The sequence below is a fragment of the Artemia franciscana genome, chromosome 4 (genome assembly GCF_032884065.1).
Source record: "Artemia franciscana chromosome 4, ASM3288406v1, whole genome shotgun sequence".
Taxonomy (NCBI): Eukaryota; Metazoa; Arthropoda; class Branchiopoda; order Anostraca; family Artemiidae; genus Artemia; species Artemia franciscana.
The window spans coordinates 23,808,801-23,831,060 of NC_088866.1; the positions used below are offsets into that span (position 1 = coordinate 23,808,801).

At 35.1% G+C, this 22,260-nt stretch overlaps 1 protein-coding gene across 2 annotated transcripts in view; it reads left to right on the top strand.

Moving 5' to 3' along the window:
* Nucleotides 1-382: 382 nt before the first annotated feature.
* LOC136026176 (probable ATP-dependent RNA helicase DDX17) overlaps nt 383-22,260 on the top strand; it is a 37,081-nt gene continuing 15,203 nt past the window's right edge. For both annotated transcript variants that reach the window (XR_010617228.1, XM_065702500.1), the window contains exons 1-6: nt 383-532; nt 7,527-7,721; nt 13,181-13,306; nt 16,210-16,321; nt 17,514-17,702; nt 19,312-19,491. Coding sequence is in view for 1 of the 2 variants with exons in the window: in XM_065702500.1 (XP_065558572.1) it covers nt 522-532; nt 7,527-7,721; nt 13,181-13,306; nt 16,210-16,321; nt 17,514-17,702; nt 19,312-19,491 (813 nt within the window). In the remaining variant the exon portion in view is untranslated. The remainder of the gene's footprint in view (nt 533-7,526; nt 7,722-13,180; nt 13,307-16,209; nt 16,322-17,513; nt 17,703-19,311; nt 19,492-22,260) is intronic.

Sequence of the window (22,260 nt, forward strand, 5' to 3'; positions counted from 1 at the left end):
TTGCTCGTTAGGCAACTAACGAGCACCAAATTATTGGTTCCAACTTTATATTACTTTTGAAAGAATGAAAGACCGGGGCAGTAATTTGTTAATAAGAAGCAGTGAGAAATTTGTTTTAAAAGAAGTGTTTTATAGTAAAAAAAAAGTAAGGTTTCGTCAAAAACAAAAGATGCATGATTCACTTTATATTCTAACACACTGATTTTATGTATAGATAGCATTAATACTGCGCTTTTGGTCACGAAATATTATACTATGGTTTTTAAGTGTGCCATCTAGATGAGCACACAATAAGATGAACTTAATGCTAGATATTTTTTATTTTTAACTTAAAAGTAAAATAATTAGCATTTATTGTATATTTTAGGTTTTGAATCAGGAAATAAAAAAAATATCCAGCATTTTATTTAGTTTGCATTAGGAACTTAACTTTCTTCATTTCTTCACATGAATCACCGCCATTGTGAAACAAGACGGCAATTTCCCTAGACTAGCGTTTGTTAAATAATATAACTCTAAAAATGGTCTCAAGGTAAGACTAATGTTTCATTTTCTGTCTAAATTGTAACTCACGTAACATGTGAACTCCTGTGTAGATGCTCAGAAGCTAAGTTTTCAGCAATTAGCTGAAACCAACTGTTTAAACATATATAGGCTAGCATAGGCCTGTATTATTTCCAGGTTTAGTCACGGTCATGAGCACTGCAGTCTTACCCCACAAAGCAATAAGAGGTAGTCTAAAAAGAACAAGAGAGAATTTATTTGGCTATAGGCCTATTGCTTCAAATTGCATTGTCCTGCAAAATACACTGATTGGTATGATCAAGGGGACCATTCTTCTGTAGTTTAGAGTAAACACTGGTAAAATTCTAGTTTAGTGAATTCTTGCTATCTCAGAAAGGGGTTAGGTTAGGAAAATGAAACTTTTAGTTATTGGTCTACTGGCTAAAGTAGCCTATGTCCAGGGAAGGTAATTGTGAAGTACATACCTCCACTTCCTCTCCATCTAGAGCAGTGGTTCTCAACAAGGGTCCACATGGACCCTAGGGGTCCATGTAATAATTCCAGGGTTCCACAGGCAAAACACAACAAATTGGGGATCCACAATGATATTTTGGGGATCCTTGGAGAAAACAAACTCAGAATGCTCTTTATTTTTAAGAATTTAATTTCTAATGTAACTTACATTATTTTGAATCTGTTTAGTGACCTACTTGGAATGGATATACTGATTTGGGTTTCAATTCCTTTTGAAGTTAATGTTTTATCTTTGCAAGAGCCCCTCATTGAATTACAAAGTGATGTTGCTACAAAGTAGGCTACCCTTTGCTCTGGAATAAAGTCCGGTTCTACATTATTGCTTTTCCTACATCTTATCTAGTTGAAGTGGGATTTAGTTATGTTTTAGTTTGGGATTTTAGTTTAGTTCGTGGGATTTAGTTGTGTTTGACATTGTGAAAAGGGGTGATCTTCAACTATCATTATCATCAATTGAACCAAATATAAAGAAACTTGTTGAGAAGTTTACAACAATAAGAAGATACAACAATAATGTTGTATGGAATTAAAATTCCTGAGGAGCTCTACTCTCCCATGAGCTTTAGTTGCTTGCCAATTGAAGAAACTTTTAGAAACTTGTAATATTGTAGTTATTATCACAAATATAGTAATAATAATAATAATTATTATTATATTAGAATATTTTATTTGTATTAAATTAGTTTTCATTTAAAAATAATGCTTAATTATATGCTATTTGTTTGATAATTAAAACCTTAAAATTTATATTAGTGAAGAATAAAAAATTGTTCTTATGTCCAATAGCTATGAAGGGGTCCACCAAGATAAAAAGAGGGGAAAGAGGTCCATAGGGAAAAAAAGGTTGAGAACCACTGGTCTAGAGGGTCCTGACCTTTGATGACCTGTATAGATATGTGTGTTATAAAAGTGAAACCTTGCAAAATAGATCTTCTGCTTGAATGAAATACAATAAAATCGTTTTCAGCTTCACAAATTTGTTCAATCCCAATTCATAAGGTTTTAAAGGTGTGCAAATACATTTCCTAAATTTTGAAAAAAAAACATTATGGCTGAGAATCCTACTCAAATAACAGAATTACATTTTCAGAACTAAAGGCAGAGAAAAAGCAACTGGTAACTGAAAATTAAGGTGAAATGTTGTTTTGTCAAAATTTCAATAGGTATAGATCTGTCATATAGGTAAATTTCAGGGCCCTCTAGAGGGAGAAGGAGTAGAAACAGGTATTTTAGAATACCTTTCCAGGACATACTTAAGCCTGTAGACCCATCCCTGAAAGTTTCATCTTCCTAACCCCTTTCCAAGATGGCAAGAAATCACTAAACTAGAATTTTACCACTGCTGCTGTGCAATGTCAATTTCTGAAAGAGTATGCAAGTTGTTTGGGTATGATAAGCAGCATGAGCCTCATAGCACAACTTTTTTGTATATATTAATCACTATTTATCAGACAGACATGACAGGCAGCTCCAGCTGTATCTTGTAGGTTTGGCTTCTGATTCTTTGTTGAGTCTCTTTTTGAAAACTTCAGTTGATGTTGAAGACACTGTCTCCTTGCTTAAAAAATTCCAATAATTGATGACCCTTCATCTGAAGAAGTCTTATCTGATCCTATAGTGAGTGTAAGTCTAGGAGCAGTTCAAGCACATTCATTTCTGGTTGACCCTCCTTTTCCATTAGGCAAACAAAGAATGCATAAAGTGGGCAGGGTTTTGAAGCTGAGGCTTTGGAATTTCATGACATACTGCATATAGCAAAATTCATGATGAAGTCACAATATAGTGGTCACAATTTCTGTTGGTCTGTCTGTCCTGGTTTTGATAGTTTGGGCACTTCTAGATAAGCTAGGACAAAGAAATTTGGCAGGCATATCTGGGAACAGACCAGATTAAATTAGAAATAGTCTTTTCTCTTATTTGACCATATGAGGAGAAGGGGCTCTTATTTTAAATCCCAATCGGATCTGGTGACATTGAGGGGAGTTGGAGAGGGAAACCTGAAATTTTGGAAAATGCTTAGAGTGGAGAGATTGGGATGAATTTTGGTGGAAAAATAAATGAGTCCTAGATACATGTTTGACATAACCAGAATGTATCAGCTTTCTTTGGGGGAGTTGGGGGGGGGGGGGTTAATTCAGAAAAATTAGAAAAAGAGATATTTTTTAACTATGAGTGAGTGATTGGATCTTAATAAAATTTGGTATTTAGAAGGACCCCATAACTCAGTGATCTTATTTTAAATCCCAACCAGATCCAGTGTCATTGGGGGTTGGAAATCTTGGATAATGCTTAGAGTAGAGATTTCAGGATGAAACTTGGTGGGAAGGATTAGCACAAGTCCTAGATAATGATTGACATAACTAGACCTGATTTGGTCTCTTTTGGGGGGTAGGGCTAATTTGGTAATTCAGAAAAATTAGAAAAAAATGAGTTATTTTTAATTTACAAACAGGTGATCCCCTTGTATTCCTGGCCATGGAGTCTTTGAGGGGTAATAAGTGTAATGTGATTCAATTTTGAATTGTATTTTGTATTGTCTTGTATTTAATAATAAACTTCTCTCTCTCTCTGATTGGATCCTAATAAAATTTGATATTTAGAAGGACCTTGTGTCTCAGAACTCTTATTTTAAATCCTGACTAGATCCAGTCACATTGAGGGGAGTTGGAGGGGGGAACAGGAAATCTTGGAAAATACTTAAGAGTATAGAGAGTGGGATGAAACTTTGTGGGAAGAATAAGTACATATACTAGATACATTATTGACATAACCAGACCAGATCTGCTCTTTCTGGGGGAGTTGGAGGGGGGGGGGTTTGCTAGTTTGGTCACTTCCAGATAAGCTACGACAATGAAAGTTGGTATGGATATGAGGGACCAGACTACATTAAATTAGTAATAGTCTCTTCCCCAATTCAACCATCTGGAGGGGGGGGGCAAGTGAACAAGATAGGTGAGAAGAATTTTTTTTTCTTAAGTATGGCTTGTGGTCTAGGGGTATGATTCTTGCTAAGGGTGTGAGAGGTCTCAGGTTTGAATCCTGGACCACTCTATTTTTTACATGAAGAAGATCCAAAACTAGGTCTGTGATCAATTTAGCAATTGCTGAAAGTTGGTAGGTGCATCAGAGACCTGACCAGATTAACTTAGAAATATTCACTTCCCCTATTTGACCATCTGGGAGGGAGTGGAACAATGGTTAATTTGGGAAAATTAGAAAAAAATGAGGTATTCTAACTTACAAACAGGTTATTGGATCTTAATGAAATTTGATATTTAGATTCCTGACCAGATCTGGTGACATTGGGGGGAGTTGGAGGGGGAAACCAGCAATCTTGGAAAATGCTTAGAGTGGAGAGATTGAAATGAAACTTGGTGGGAAGAAGCTCTTGGCTCTTCTGACCTTGTTGCAAGTGCTGTTTGAGCTTTTGACACTTGTTTCCACCAGTATTAGATTTCAGAATAAGTAAAGCCATTTCAGAAGCCATCTAATAAGTAAATAAAACTGTAATGTCAGAGAAATAAATGCAAGCAATCTTATACACAGATAAAGATAGCTGTGCTGCCTGTAGTATTGGCCTTGATGAGGCTGCAGAGTTAATTAGTTGTGATAAGTTTACAAGATGGCTGTGTGCAACCTGTTTTCAGCTAAGTTCTGAAGAATACAACCTACTTAATAAAATGGTGTTAAAAATAGGCTGTCAATGGTTATTCTATGTAAAGTTGGTCCAACTGAAACCCAAGCTAATTCAATTGCTGCTGCAATAGATGATGTAACCAAAATTGTTAGAAATGCAATCTTGTGCTTACAAATGAGTTTATCCCAGCAAATGAACACATTATCTGAATGACTAAGCAGCAACATAGAAGCAATTAAAGCCATAGTTTAAACTGTTGAACTTACAGTAGAATCTAGTTGATTGTGGCATTCCTTTGACAACTGGTGATAATACTCATGTATTATGTATTTTTCTGAATTACCAAATTAGCCCTTCCCCCCAAAAAAAGAGACCAAATCAGGTCTAGTTATGTCAGTCGTTATCTAGGACTTTTGCTTATCCTTCCCACCAAGTTTCATCCTGATATCTCTACTCTAAGCATCATCCAAGATTTCCAGCCCCCCCCCCCCAATGACACTGGATCTGGTTGGGATTTAAAATAAGATGACTGAGTTATGGGGTTCTTCTAAATACCAAATTTCATTAAGATCCAATCACTCACTCATAGCTAAAAATGTATCTTTTTCTAATTTTTCTGAATTAACCCCCCCCCCCCAACTCCCCCAAAGCAAGCTGATATATTCTGGTTATGTCAAACATGTATCTAGGACTCATTTATTTTTCCACCAAGTTTCATCCCAATATCTCCACTCTAAGCATTTTCCAAAATTTTAGGTTTCCCTCTCCAACTCCCCATATGGTCAAATAAGAGAAAAGACTATTTATAATTTAATCTGGTCTGTTCCCTGATATGCCTGCCAAATTTCATTGTCCTAGCTTATCTAGAAGTGCCCAAACTATCAAAACCCAGACAGACAGACCAACAGAAATTGTGACCACTATATGTCACTAGGTAAATACCAAGTGACATAAAAACAAAATAAATAGGCCTATTTGCAACCCTGCATATTAAGAAGAAGTATGAATATATTAAAGTGAAAGTGAATCTTCTTCTTCAGAACTTCTCAGTCAAGACTATTCAGCCCTATTCCTTTTGACTCACTCTGCAAGTTGAAATGAGCTACTGTAATGGTTGCTCTTTATTTATCTTGAATCTACTTAGATATCTTGCAGCATAAATCGTTTGATTCTCCCCCTACAAAAAAAAATTAAATAGGATTGTGGCAAATTTTTTGTTGTTTATATTATTGAATTTGCCTCCAAATAAAGTGAACATACCACTCAATGTCTTTTTTTAAGCTTTTTACAAATATCATAACAGCTTATACTGCAAATCAAATTTAAGCCCTTTTTGAGCTAACCTAAACTTCGGATTGGAACCTTGTAAGGATATTTATCAACACCTTCCATTAGCTTTCATATTCGCAAAATTTATTAAAAATGCAAAAGCCACTTTAATTAAACATTTGGTGTCAAGGAAGAAGAAAACAGCATAATGCTGTAAAATTTATTTATCCAACTTAATTGTGGAAAATCAGTGCTTGTGGATTATATAACATTAAAAATGATTTATTGTGAAACAGCAAGTTTGAGACCAATATTTTAAGCCTTTTTTATATACCCAAAAACTTGAAATTTTGGTCATCTTCAAGAGCTCAAAAAGGGCTTAAATTTTAATTTGTGATAAAAAAGCTATCATTATAAGTGTAAAGAGCTTAGTAATTGTTTAGTTTCATCACAAGCTGTCTAAAATGCATATTACTGCATATAGCAAGATATAGCAAATTTCATGACATACTGCATATAGCAAAATTCATGACCGAAATGTGAAAATTGGGCAGAGTTTTGAAGCTGAGGGAAATGTTGGGGTTGGATAACATGAATGACACAAAAACAATATGCAATCATCAGAATCTATCAATGTTACAAAACAAGAAAACAGAAGATAATGCAGAAAAATGAGGTAAATTGCAGTCATTAACATTAGGGAAAAGTGAGAATATTTTTGTAAAAATTATATTTATATTAAAAGTCAGTTAATGGAATTACCAAGTTTCAGTATTCTACCTGCTCAAACTGGTTCTTTAATAAAGGACACAACAGAAAGATAGTTCAGTTAAATGCCATACTTACAAGCAAAAACAAACATAGATTAAGGTTTCATTTGAGGGCTCAAGGTTAAACTTGTGAAAGAAGGAATTATTATATTTAGACATTAGTCTTGAGTGGTGGTTAAGGGGTGTTTGAGGATTTTTCTAAGGTGTTCAGGGTGAGAACTGGGAAAATTATATCTTAAACTGTTCAATGATTCAAATGCAAGTCTTCCAGATGAAACTAAATGGAGTCAAATGTCATGCCAAAAGAAAGAATCTGTAGCATATACTCTTCAAGGTCATATCCAGGGGGGTACAGGGTTTGACCCCCCCCCCCAAAAAAAAAAAAAAAATTCAATCCAAATTATAAAATGTAACAAAAATACATAAACAATTTTTTTTGTTTAAAAAAAAAGATATTTTCTCCTACTGAATATCATACTTGATTAAAGAATTTTTTTTAAATATAGATTCTGCTATGTACTAGTGTCAGGTGTAATGAGAAAATATTTAGTCACTGGTCTGTTTATTGCTGTGGAATAATTGCTGTTAAAGTGCTATGGTAGGTAATAGGGTGTAACCATCCCTGGAAGACTTACTTTGTAATGTTTATTGGTCATTGGTTAATTATTTATTTTAGCTTTGTGTCAGGTTTATCTTTTTTGTTTATTTTCCAATTTTCCCTTGTTGTGGGCTCTTTTCAAATAAATTAAGTTTAGTTTAGTAATTGCATTTTGTCCTCTAATTGATGTGTAAAGTAACTAAATTTTTTCTAGGAGCTATGGTGGACAAAGTAGAGGCAATTCTGGTGGATTCAGAGGGTCCTCTCAAAGTGGATTCAATGATAGAAGTAGAAGTTCTGGAAAATTTGGAAATGAATTTGGTGGTATGAAGAAGCCACATTGGGATATGAGTCAGCTAGAACCTTTTGAGAAGAACTTCTATGTTCCTCACCCTGGTATTGCAAATAGGTTAGTGGTTTTTGTTTATTCTCTATATTTTATGTAAATAAACACCCTGTATTATTGAACTGAAAAATTAAAACTTGCCGTTGCTATGCAAGTACAATAGACAACATTTGTTCTTCTATATGTTTTGATTGAGGATGGCCACATATGGTAAAATCAATGTTTATATTTATGGAACCCTCCCATTGTCTCTGGATTAGTATTTGCTGACACTAGTAAAGGCTTCTTTTTCTCTTTTGTGCTCTTCTTCCATACTGGTGCTGGTTGAGATATGTTGCTCACACATTTCAGCTATGCTTTGTGCAGCCAAACCATGTAGTCATCTCTGCTTAGCAATGTCAGAGACGAGAGGGCAATCCCCATATTCTCCTAACTATTCCATTTTGAGTTTCTGAGTGCCTGCTGCCTTGAATATAGTGCAGGTATTTGTGGTTGAATAAGTTCAGGTTTGATGTTATGGTTGCTTTTAGTGATGACCTTCCACAGCCATAGAAGAGATGAGAGAGAAACTTAGCTTCATATACTGGAGCTTTGTGAAAAGCAAAATTTCTTTTCACTCTCACAGAGGTTTTTGAGTGAGTTGCACCCAAGTGTAAGTTCTTGCTATTTTGATAGCATCTGAGAGGGTCAATTTGGATCTCGAGTGTAGTATTCTTTCACGAATCTTCCGTGATGATATTCCAAAGATAAGGTGATCACGAACCATTTCGTCAACAATCGTAGCTCCATAGGAGCAGTCACGCACTAAGATTTTCAGTTCAGTTGTATATTGTTCGTTAGTTTCACCATCCATTTGGTCACGTTTTTGGAATGAATATCAGGAGAATATGGGTTTGATGATGGACTAAAGTAGTCATCAAATTTCGCAAGGTATACACTAATTTTGTCTTTTGTATATATATATATATATATATATATATATATATATATATATATATATATATATATATATATATATATATATATATATATATATATATATATATATATATATATATATATATATATATATATATATATATATATATATTATATATATATATATATATATATATATATATATATATATATATATATATATATATATATATATATATATATATATATATATATATATATATATATATATATATATATATATATATATATATATATATATATATATATATATATATATATATATATATATATATATATATATATATATATATATATATATATATATATATATATATATATATATATATATATATATATATATATATATATATATATATATATATATATATATATATATATATATATATATATATATATATAATTTTTGGGGAGGTGATTTAAAGTTTACAATTGAATTAGAAGAGGATAAGAAACTTCCATCTCTGGATGTTCTTCTTTTAAAGAATGAAAATAGTCTGGATTTTAAAACTTACAGAAAACCTACTAAAAATAATAGATTTTTGTCGTTCTTCTCCGCTCACGCTCGCCAAGTGAAAATTGGTTTAATCATATCCTTAACTGACCACATTTTTAGAATCTGTTCTCTAAAATTCATTGAGGAGGAATTATTGTCATTAAAAGAAATGTTAATAAGTAACCATTATCCAGGTTGGTTAATTGACCAGACTTTTTCGAAAAGAAGGAAAAATTTTTTAGAATTTTCTAACGGTATCCCGGAAACAACAGAAAAGGAAGATGTTTTTTGTTCTTTACCGTATGTTCCAGGGCTGAGTGAAAAACTTAAAGGAATTTTACAAAATAATGGTTTAAAGGGAGAGAGACTTGGGGGTCAGAGTTGATAAAGAATGAAAATTCACTATGCACACACAGACAGCTGTAGCCAAAGCACTTCAAACCCTTGGCATTATAAAAAGAACAATCACTAGTAGGTCACCTATGGTGATTGACTAAATAATATAAGGCATTGGTCAGGCCTAATTTGGAGTGTTGCATGTGTGTTGCTAGGCCCCTCAACAAAGGTGACCAGCAGAAGTTAGAATCAGTTCAAAGACGGGCTACAAAAGCAACTGAGGTATGCAAATACTTAAACTACTCATCCTGTCTGAAGAAGATGAAATTCTCCACTCTTGTCTACAGACGTAAAAGGGGTGATATTATTATGACGCTTAATCTCCTGGTTTCTAACTCACCATTAAATAAGCTATTTCTACTTGACCAATCAGCCAGAACTAGGGGGCATAGCCGGAAACTATATCAGAAGAGAGCTGCCACTAGACTACGCAATACCATCTTCACTAACAGAATAGTAAGTTTGCGGAATTCGCCAAAGAAGTGATCACTACCCCCAATACTGCTGCCTTTAAGAGAGCCGTTGTAACTTAAGGCAACGTAAATTGTTGCTTTTCTTGTTTTTATACTTACAAGAACGATTCATTTCTCTTGTTGGTTTTTTAGATTTTTAATTTAAAGTGTAAATAATGATTTGGGCAACGATGTAATTGGGGAATTTCAGATACTTTCCTGTAGCATTTTAACAGATAAATAAACTAATTGACAAATTTATCAATTGATTTCTTTTCTTATAAAAATCCCGCACAATTTCCCGCACTTTCAGTGGATGTTTGGTTAGCTAAATTTGTCAGGTTATTCAACACAGTATCCTAGTCCAAATGAAAAATCTAACATCTTGTCTAGGATAAAAAAAAAATCGCAGAGCTTTTGGACACGCTCTATATGGCTCATAATCTTTGCTTATATATCGTTGCTATCTGGTTTGTTGCCTGTATGGTTTTGGTTGCTGGTTTATCACATTTACTTTTTTTCTGGTTTTGCATACCTTTGTGCAGCAGTTGCTGCATACCTTACCTTTCGAGTGACTTTTAGGAAGATGGGTACTTTTCACTGCAGAAACAATATTGTCTTACTGTTGGAGCGTGATTTGTTTTTCTTCTTTTTCCGTACAAGATGTATACTTTTTTTAAAGATTCTGTACGTAACAGCTCTGCCTTGTTCTCTGTATGCGCTCTCATGCTGAGCCTCACGTCGGTTTCTCTATGCGCTCGCGTATAGCAGCAGCGTGTGATAGTTTGATTTGTACCTAGTTATAGTAGTTTCTCTCTGACTTTTGCTGATGATATATAACCCGTGGATCTGACTCATCAATTTTTTACTGATCCAGTTTATCAACATATTGATGAAAGAGTTATCTGGGAAAAGAGCATCCTACTGAGGCTGTAAATATTCACTATATTTGATCATATATTATTCTGTCTTATACTGATCTTCAATTCCGACTTCTAAGGGACTAAAAATATCGCACCCTTTATCTCCTAGCCAGATCAGTAAAGAGTCCCTTAGAACATTAGCTTTGTGTGGATCTTAAACCTTGTCCATGCCTCTTCAAGGGTTTCACTGCTCAAATCTGTTGCAGGGTATGAAACATTTGAAAATCCCATTGCTAATTCAACGCGTATGGGAACCCCATTTACCTAAAATTTAAGGTTCAGAATATTACAATTCCCCCAACTAATCTGAATGCTGCTTGTGTTTAATATTCTATTTTAGTTTTGGAAACATCATCATCACCTTTAATAATTTATTGGCACATAAGTGTATTTTAATCAAACAGTTCGTGGTAACAAACTGTAGTAAGGAGTGACCCGGCTCAATAGTAACCAAAAGTCTAAAAAATGTAATTTTGATACCAATAGCTACATCAAAAGAATCGCATTTTAATGCTGATTATAAATATATAAGTTTCATCAAGTTTAATCTTACCCATCAAAAGTTACGAGTCTGAGAAGATTTGCCTTATTTTAGAAAATAGGGGGAAACTACCCTTAAAAGTCATAGAATCTTAACGAAAATCACACCATCAGATTCAGCGTACCAGAGAACCCTATTGTAGAAGTTTCAAGCTCCTATCTACAAAAATATGGAATTTCATATTTTTTGCCAGAAGGCAGATCACGGATGCGTGTTATTTGTTGGTTTGTTGTTTTTTTTTTCCCAGGGGTGATCGTATTGACCCAGTGGTCCTTGAATCTTGCAAGAGGGCTCATTCTAACGGAAATGGGTAGTTCTAGTGCCCTTTTTAAGTAACTAAAAAAATTGGAGGGCACCTAGGCCCCCTCCCACGCTAGTTATTTTTCCCAAAGTCACCAGAACAGAATTCTGAGATAGCCATTTTATTCAGCGTAGTCAAAGAACCTTATAACTATGTCTTTGGGGACGACTTACTCCCCCACAGTCCCCGTGGGAGGGGCCACAAGTTACAAACTTTGAGCAGTGCTTACATATAGTAATGGTTATTTGGAAGTATACAGACGTTTTCTGGGGGATCTTTAGGTCGTGGGGGGGTTGAGAAGGTGGGGATTTGTCGGGGGAACTTTCCTTGGAGGAATTTGTCATGGGGGAAGTAAAGTTTCATGAAGGGAGCGCAGGATTTTCTTGCATTATTTAAAAAAATAATGAAAAAATAATATGAAAAAGTTTTTTCAACTGAGAGTAAGGAGAAGCATTAAAACTTAAAACGAACAGAAATTATTGCGCATATGATGGGCTCACCTCCTCCTAATACCTCGCTCTTTAGACTAAAGCATTTTTAGTAATTTCAACTATTTATTCTACGGCTTTTGTGATTCAGGGGTTATTCTTAAGAAATTGGGACAAAGTTTAAGCTTTAGTGTATAGAGCGAGGTACTGACGAGGGGGTGAACCCCTTCATATCTATATATATATATAAATAAGTTGTTTATGTGTTGTGTGTTGACTGACGTCATGCATGTTTGTCGACTGACGTCTGTCGACTGACATCACTATAAGGATTGAGCATTATGCCGTCATGAAGTTGTTTGTCGACTGACGAAATTACAGACCGGGACACAGGGAATATAAATGACGACCGGGACACAACTACAACGGGGACGCCGGGGGGCACAGGGGGATATATAAATGACGACCGGGACACGGAATGTTCGATTAGCAATCACCATCAACAAAGCTCAAGGGCAATCATTAGAATAATGAGGTATTGATCTGAATACGGATTGTTTTTCCCATGGACAATTATAAGTTGCATGTTCAAGAGTCGGTAAAGCTGACAATCTATTTATATGCACAGACAATGGGACAGCGAAGAATGTTGTATATTCGCAAGTTTTACGTAGTTAAAAACATATATATATATATATATATATATATATATATATATATATATATATATATATATATATATATATATATATATATATATATATATATATATATATATATATATATATATATATATCACAGGTGGGACACAGGGACACAACTACAATGGCGCGTAACGACTTACGCGCGCGGGGGGTTGGGCTTGGGGGGAAGGGCGAAGCGCCCCCACCAACTAGGTTTTGGGGTGGCGTGAAGTTGGCGCCATTTGTCTCTACGAAATGGTTGAAGCTTCTATGTGCACAGTTGCCTAAGAAGTTATAAAAATGTTTCATGTACATCTCTTTTAGGTCTTACCAGGAAGTGGAGAGCTACCGTGCATCGAAGGAAATTTCGGTTCATGGAGAAGATGTGCCTACCCCAATAATGACATTTGAAGAAGCCAATTTCCCCGATTACGTACAGTCACAGTTGATGTAAGTAATTAGACAAAGCTAGAAATCTCGAGAAAAACAATAGCGGGTCCAACAAGGCCAGCAGAAAGAAAAGAATAACAATAAATATTTTTTCCGTATAAAACTAGGCGTCTTAACTGTTAGAACGGAATTCATCTAAAGTAACAACTAAAGGAGAAAAGGGATAAAATAGAAAAAAAAGCATAAAAGGTCAAACCAAAATCTTAGACGTCTACGAACAATTTCTCATTTTTTTATTGCACTTGGTATTAACCAAGTGACATATAGCAATCGCAAATTCTGTCGGTCTGTCGGTCCCGGTTTTGCTACTTTAGGCACTTGCAGGTAAGCTAGGATGATGAACTTTGGTAGGCGTATCAGAGACCGGACCAGATTAAATTAGAAATAGTTGTTTTTCCGATTTGACCATCTGGGAGGGAGTGGGGGGCCCGTTAATACGGAAAATATAGAAAAATTGAAGTATTTTTAACTTACGAACGGGTGATGTGATCTCAATGAAATTTGATGTTTGGAAGGATGTCGTGTCTCAGAGCTTTTTTTTTAAATCCCGACCGGATCTGGTGATATTGGGGGGGAGTTGTGAGGGGGAAACCTAAAATCTTGGAAAACACAGAGTGGAGGGATCGGGATGAAACTTGTTGGGAAAAATAAGCACAAGTCCTAGATACATGATAGACATAACCGGAACGGATCCGCTCTCTTTGGGGTAGTTGGGGGGGTGGGTTAATTCTGAAAAATTAGAAAAAATGTGGTATTTTTAACTTACGAACGGGTGATCGGATCTCAATGAAAATTTGATATTTAAAAGGATATCGTGTCTCAAAGCTCTTATTTTAAGTCCCGACCGGATCTGGTGATATTGGGGGGAGTTTGGGGTGGGGGAAACTAAAATGATAGAAGAAAACGCTTAGATTGGAGGGGTGGGGATGAAACTTGGTGGGAAAAATAAGCAGAAGTCTTAGATACGTGATTTACATAATTGGAACGGATCCGCTCTATTGGGGGGGGGGGATTAATTCTGAAAAATTAGAAAAAATGACGTGTTTTCAACTTACGACGGAGTGATCGGATCTGAATGAAATTTCATATTTAGAAGCATCTCGTAAGTCAGATCTCTTATTTTAAATCTCAACCGGATCCAGCGTAATGGGGGGGGGGCAGTTGGGGGGTACCGGAAATCTTTGAAAATACTTCAAAGAGCGGTGAGATCAGGATGAAGCTGGACGGGAAGAATAAAAACCTATCTAAGATACGTGACTGACATAACCGGACCGGATCTACTCTCTTTGGTGGAGTTGGAGGGGGGTAATTTTGAAAATTGAGGTATTTGTAACTTACGAAAGGGTAACCAGACCTTAATGAAATTTGGTATTTAGAAGGATCTTGTGCTTTAAAGCTCTAATTTTAAATTCCGACCAGATCCTGTAACATTGGGGGGATTGGAGGGGGAAACCGGAATTCTTGGAAAACGTGAAAATTGGGGTATTTTTATCTTACGAATAGGTGATCGGATTTTAATGAAATTTGATATTTAGAAGGAATTCATGTCTTAGAGCTCTTATTTCAAATCCCGACCAGATCTTTTGACATTGGGGGGAGTTGGAGGGGGAAATCTTGGAAAAAACTTTGAGTGGAGGAATCGGGATGAAGCTTGGTGGATATAATAAGCAAATGTCCTTGATACGCGATTGACGGAACCGTACTGGATTCGCTCTCATTGGGGGAGTTGGGAGGAGGGGTTCAGTGATTTGGCGAGTTTGGTGCTTCTGGACGTGCTAGGACGAAGCAAATTGGTAGGCGTGTCGGGGAGTTGCACAAATTGACTTGCAGATTCGACCATCTGGGGGGGCTAAAGGGAGAGGAAAAATTAGAAAAAATTAGGTATTTATAATATACGAGTGGGTGATCGGATCTTAATGAATTTTGATATTTAGAAGGACATCGTGACTCAGAGCTCTTATTTTAAATCCTGATCGGCATTAAGCCTCTTACTTTCCTTTTAAGTCAATCCATTGATTCATAGAATTTTGTTAGAGCTCATACCATATGATCTCCCGGCTCTTAGCTCTTCATGCCTCGTCACAAGTGCCATATGAGCCCTTAGCTCTTGTTTTTCAATTTTCTACAGAATTCATTCTGTATAACATCGCTGTTTATGGCTTACTTGTATTTGGTGTTACGAATAAACCAAGTTTTTCCAGGTAAATACGGTCCACGGGCCATAAAAAGTATGCAATAGTCTACAAAAAGAAATAAATTGTATGAATTAGTGCTATGGGTGGCGATCGTGAATTTTAAGCAGTTAGTTAATCTCAAAGTGGCTTATTTGTCACTATTGATTCTGATGCTGCTAAAAATAATCGGCATATTAATTACCATTTGCAACTCTTGATTTTGCAACATGGCAGTCATTTGCCGACATTATTTTTTTGTGATATCGCAATAATATATTTGGGCTACATGGTTGGTATTAGGATGTTATTTATAAGCACCTTATTATATTTATTGCTATCTTCACTTAAGGGTCGAGTTTGAACATGGATTCTACTTTTATCTATGCAATTTACAATGTTTAGAACGTCGCTTAAGTTTAGCAAATATTGGAACTTATCATATTAAATTTTGGAATATCTTTTTTATAGGAGTTTCTTTTTACTATCTAAATCATGTGTTACTTCCCAGAGAATAAGGATTTGCCAATTTTTTCAAAATGTCTGATAATATTGTTCAGATAATAATTATGTACACCCTTTCCCAGTCGTCAATTTCTTTTATTTTTTATACTTTTTTGCTGTAGTCACCTTTGATAAGAATGTCCCTTAAAGATCTTTAAGGCACATAAGAGTAACCTCTCTGTTAATGTCGTGAAATATGTTGTGAATGAGTTATAAATTTTATTCCAGGACACAGGGGTTCGCTACTCCAACTCCTATTCAAGCTCAAGGATGGCCTATTGCTTTGTCAGGAAGGAATATGGTTGGCATTGCTGCAACCGGATCAGGAAAGACTTTGGCTGTAAGTGTTTTGAACCATGAATTTATTAGTTTATTATCTGCTTACCAGCAACATGAAGAAAAGAGGGAACACTGAAAGAAGAAAAAATGCAAAACAACTTATGAAAATACAAAAAAAAAATCAAAAGAGAGACAGAGGGTGTGTTCCATAACTCAACAATATTAGTTTGTTATAAACTTCTGTGTAAGAATGCTAATGAGAACACTAGTCCTTAAAAGTAATTATGATGTATCATATAATAATTATTTGCTATGAAAAGGAGTTAACATTGTCGTAATAAAAATTACTTATATATTTTGTTTTATAGTTTTGAAATGGAAATATTAAGCCATTCATTTTCATTGGTGATAGTTGAATTTTGAAACACAATTTATTGCTCAAACGTCGATAAGGAATGTGTTTTCCTAATTTCCCATCATTGAAGTTAGCTATTGAGTTTTTGAGCACAATCATGACTTATCTCAAACGTTAGGAAAAGTATGTCAACGGTATGCCAAGTACACATTTCTGTGTTTTCCCAGTTTCCCATCGTTGAAGTTAGCTCTGTATTTACAATAATGCAAATTGCGCATAATTGGTTTTTATCTGTTGTTTTGAACCGGAAATAATTAACTAAGTAATGGTGATTGGGTTTTTGAGCACAATCATAACTTTTCTCAAACGTTAGAAAACGAATGTCAGTGGTATGTCAAAGGACTGATTTTGATCTGTTTGTGATTCCTTCAAAACAGTAGAAAGTACGCTGTTAAAAGGGGAGAAGTTGCTGTTGTAGTCGCAAATGTAGGAGCCCTACATTTCAAAGGGTACATAAACATCCAAGGAGCAGGTAAAAAGATAAAGATCTTCCTCAATTCTTATACCATCTTGACTTTATTATATAATGTTATTTATTGCCTTTTTGCCTTTATTATATTAAATTTTCCTTTAGCACTTTTTCGTATCCACAGCTAATCAGGCCTCTATCAAGGATGACAGGCTTATCTTCCTATTCTTCCAAACTTTTCGAAAATGTGATACTAACCTATAAACATCATAATTTTGGAACCACCAAATGAAACATATTAATTCCATCAAAAATCACAGTTTTCATGTTTGAATAGACCTAAAATGGGTCCAGGGACCAAAAAATTTATTTTGATGACCTTGGTACTTTATCAACATACTCAGTCTGTAACCTAGCTCTTGTTTTTAGTACACATTACCAGCCATTGTTCACATCAACCACCAAGCCTATTTGAAGCGTGGCGATGGGCCCATAGTTCTAATTTTGGCTCCTACAAGAGAGTTAGCCCAACAAATTAAAGTAGTAGCCGATGAATTTGGATCCTCGTCTCAAATTAGGAACACTTGTGTCTTTGGTGGTGCTCCTAAGGGTCCTCAAGTAAGTCTTTCTTTTCTTTTTATTCATTTTAACAACACATTGTTAAGCTATTTTATCTACCAGATTCAGGTTTTTGTTAATTAAACTCCTAATTTAATTATTAGGAATTGTGTAGTAGCTATTCTGTTGTTGTTCAATTCAGTTTTATTGTGAGATACCTCCCATGTATTTTCGTTCCTATAACGTCAGAGGCAAACGTGGCATTGATTTACAAACACCCCATGTCCCGCAAATATAGTGCTAACTTAACACTTCCTATGTGGAGTTGTATGAACGTGTATATCTTGAATAAAATCCCTGTTGTGTGTTCGGTAATTGTTTCCTGGTCCTCAGTTATGCAGTCCTTCAAATGCACTGCTACCGTAACGATCTCCTTATTGAGTTACATGGAAATGTTGCGTTTAATAAGATCCATGTTGCGTGTTTGGTAATAGTTCCTAGGCCCTCGGTTATGTGGTCCTTCATAGACACTGCTGCCATAACGATCTCCTTGTGGAGTTTTATGGACCTGTTGTATTTAGTAAGACCCCTCAGGCGTTTTTGGTAATAGTTATAAGGCATCAATCAAATTTTATTGAAAATCTATTAAGTATTTTAAAAATGGATCACAATTGTAATTTTTGGCTGGGCGGACCCATTTGTTTCGAGGCTGAAGCCCAAAGGTTTATTGCTTCCTCCCCCAGACGGCGGAGCTAGCAGTCACATCTTTTATCAAACAGTTCGTGGTAACGAACTGTAGTATTACAGATTAGTCTTACCCATCAAAAGTTGTGAGCATGAGAAAATTTGCCTCATTTTAGAAAATAGGGGAAAACACCCCCTAAAAGTCATCCAATCATAACGAAAATCACACAATCAGATTCAGCGTATCAGAGAACCCTAATGTACACGTTTATAATGTACATGCTCCTATCCTAATGTACAAGCTCCTATCTACAAAAATGTGGAATTTCGCATTTTTTGCCAGAAGAGTCATGGATGCGTTTATATTTGTTTGTTTTTTTCCAGGGGTGATCGTATCGACTCAGTGGTCCTAGAATGTCGCGAGAGGGCTCATTCTAACGGAAATGAAAAGTTCTAGTGCCCTTTTTAAGTGACAAAAAAATTGGAGGGCATTTAGGCCCCCTCCCACGCTCTTTTCCCCAAAGTCACTGGATTAAAATTCTGAGATAGCCATTTTATTCACCATTGTCGAAAAACTTAATAACTATGTCTTTGGGGATGACTTACTCCTCCACAGTCCCCGTGGGAGGGGCTGCAAGTTACAAACTTTGACCTGTTTTTACACATAGTAATGGCTATTGGGAAGTGTACAGACGTTTTCAGAGGGATTTTTTTTTTTTGGTTTGAGGGGGGGTACGTGGGAGGACATTTTCATGGGGTATGAAAAAAGCGAACGAAAAGTATCTGAACATCGCGACTTTTAGCTATGAATAGACTTAAGATGTGTTCAGGGGACAAAAAAATATTTTTTTCAGTGTCCTTAGTACTTCAAAGCGTAGTTCTGTGATGAGCGGTAAGTATATTTTGTGCTAGTAATAATTAACTTGTTAATGTTAATATTCGGTAGAACTTTTTCAATCATCTTAAGTCATTTCTCTTTTTTCAGTTGAGGGATTTGGAACGTGGATCTGAGCTATGTATTGCCACTCCAGGTCGTATGATTGATTTCCTGGAATCAGGGAAAACTAACCTTAGGCGGTGCACGTATGTTGTGTTGGATGAGGCAGACAGGATGCTTGACATGGGTTTTGAGCCTCAAATTAGGAAGATTATTGAACAAATTAGGGTATGTACTCTCGTTTTATTTAGCTTATCTGATACAAAATTGATTATAGTTCGATTGCATGCACAAAGTTTCATGTTTATTATTCCCTTATTAGTTCCTTGTATTGATAATTCCATGTTGATCACAAAGAAAAACTATTCTTTTCTTACATACCTGCATGGGAGGGAAGGGGTCTTCAGTAGAAAGATTAAAGGAAAGCGTTCTTATAAAACAATCCTCTTCAAATTTCAGTCTATTCCCCTCAGGAGTACGCTTTCCCATAGAGAGCAGAGATTTAAGGGGTGTAACAAAAACTTTTTTTTCATTTAATCTCACTGCTGCGTGGGCTTGTTTCCAGAACACAGAGAAAAAGCGTACTCAGTCATTTGGGTTGCTTAGTCATTGAGAGTTGAGCACCCTAGCAACATAATCTTTCATCGTGCCTATGATTTTATCCCCAATATCATTTTTTCAGGTAATTGCTCCTTTTATTGAGCTTCTCAGATGCAAAATTTATATTATTGTTTCTTACATATTTCAGACTTCAGTTTTTAAGAAGGTCCTGAGAACGGAATGTATTAGTTATAATATCTGAAAATTTAGGGACACTTTGCTTTGCTGAAAAAACAATTTACGATGCTCAAAAGTTCGAGAGTTGTCAAATCAGGTAGATAATTTAACAAATGAAGGTGTGTGTTTTCCTTTATTTGAGCTGTTCTGGTGGAAGAAATGATTATTATTTTATATGTCTGTAGTATGTTTCACACCCAGCTTTGATTGGGAGGGGGGATTTATATTAATAGCTTATATAAAAAAATCGCCATTTAAAGAATGAGCATAAAATTGAAGTAAGAGAACAGAATTTTCCTACTATTTTTGAATGCTCTGTTCTATGTAAAATGTTGAATGGTCTTTAAGGCTGGGTGGAAATTGATTAATAGGTTATATTGAGCAATTATGTCATTAAAAATGAATTGAAGAATATATTTTTTTATGAAAAGTGAAGACCAAATTTAAAATTGATCGAATAGCATACGAGGTGTCAAAGCCTGATGTGCAGAATATACTAGGATTAAAAAATAAAACCTAACGACTTCTAAATTTCAGTGCATAATGAAGGCGGTCTTACACTGCATATAATAACCAGAAATTAATTATAAAGAATTTTCTCTGGTGAAAAACGACGAAAGTTATCATTTTATAGCATATGCGACGTATATTGTATAGACTAGCTCATTATGTTTCCTTGTATTTTTAGAATATCGAAAAACGAGTGCTTTACTGAAAACACAGAGAACATATGGTCGCTCTTTCTCAGTCTATTCATAAATGTAAATTTTGTTTTTGAATAGCTTGTTTGTCTTTGTGGTCTTAAAATGGTGTATAGATAAAACGTTTTATAATAATTGTTGCCATAGATTTCTTATATTACGCCAATGTTATCAAATTAGATATTTTTTTTTATAATCGAATTAAAGTATAGCCTGCTTCTTCATTGTCTCTCGATAAAAAGAAATTCTAACAAACGAAAGGAGAATAAAATAAAAGAAATGAACTCAATGGATAAATTGAATAAGTAGAATAAACAAATGAATCATAAAAAATCAAATGTTTTTTTTTATTATTTATAATTTCTGTTTATTGCATATGCCCTAAGTAATTAGGGATTTTATTTTGTTTTAGCTGGTTAGATAAAAAAAAAAACCTCCACTTGCATAAAGACTTGCTTCTGTGCATTTAGATTTCGGTTCGTCACAGCACATGTGTGATAATATTTTTTTTTAGATTTCCGAAGAGGCTAATGCTTACCAAGGCATAACCAGGGCAGCATATCATTTATGATTTTTCAGTAGTTTCTAATGTACTTGTCTGTCTCTCATTCTTACTTGCCTTTTCGCCTGCTCTGTGTTCTTGACCCTCTTTCACTCACTTAATCTTTCTCTCTTTCACTTTCCCTTACTGGAGCCATTCCTTGATTTTGTTCATAGTTTTTTATTTCTCTGTCTGGATAAGGTTATTTTTGTACACAACGATTGTAACGTCTTTTGAAACGACCTTACAACAGTTCAAGGAATTGAAAGTTGCAGCCGAGGCTCCCTGCCCCTTTTCTTTCCTTTATCAGATAAATGACCTTTTTCATTTTCTTAATTGCATTTGCTTAGATTTTCTGAAAACATAATTTTCAATTTCAAGTTAAAGTCTCGTTGCCAATCCAGAAATTTCAAGTAAGTTAACTTTTGGGATAAAATCTATTTCTGTCTGTCTGGACTGTGGCCATTGATAGTTAACGGTATTCAAAAATTTTTTGATTTTGAAGCTTTTATTTATAGGATTGGCCAGGGTCAATCTAGGTCCACCCCTATATCAAGTTCTTTGTACTAAAGTAGTGATTTTGTCTTTAGTCTTTTTTCAGAGTTTGTTGATATATGTTTTGTTGGAGTTGACCTTAGGGAGATTAAAAGTGAGCTAGTATCTCCAACCTTGTAAGATCATTTTCCTCGAACCCAGGTATAGTAGAAACAGAGTTTGCGAGAAATGCTGTCATTAATGTATCGAAGAAGAGGGTTTCTGTTAACCCTCCAAAAAGATAGCTAGAGATGTTAATGGCGACACAGGTTGTGGCACCCTTGGCTCATATTTTGGCCCCTTTAATCGTTCGATCACGTTACCATATTCTAACAAACCGCCGGTGGCATTAGTGGGCGTTAGAGATCAAACAGTGGATCCAGTATTGGTCCCAAATATAATAGTAGTACCAGCAGTGTCCTTCATATAATAACTGCCTTTTTA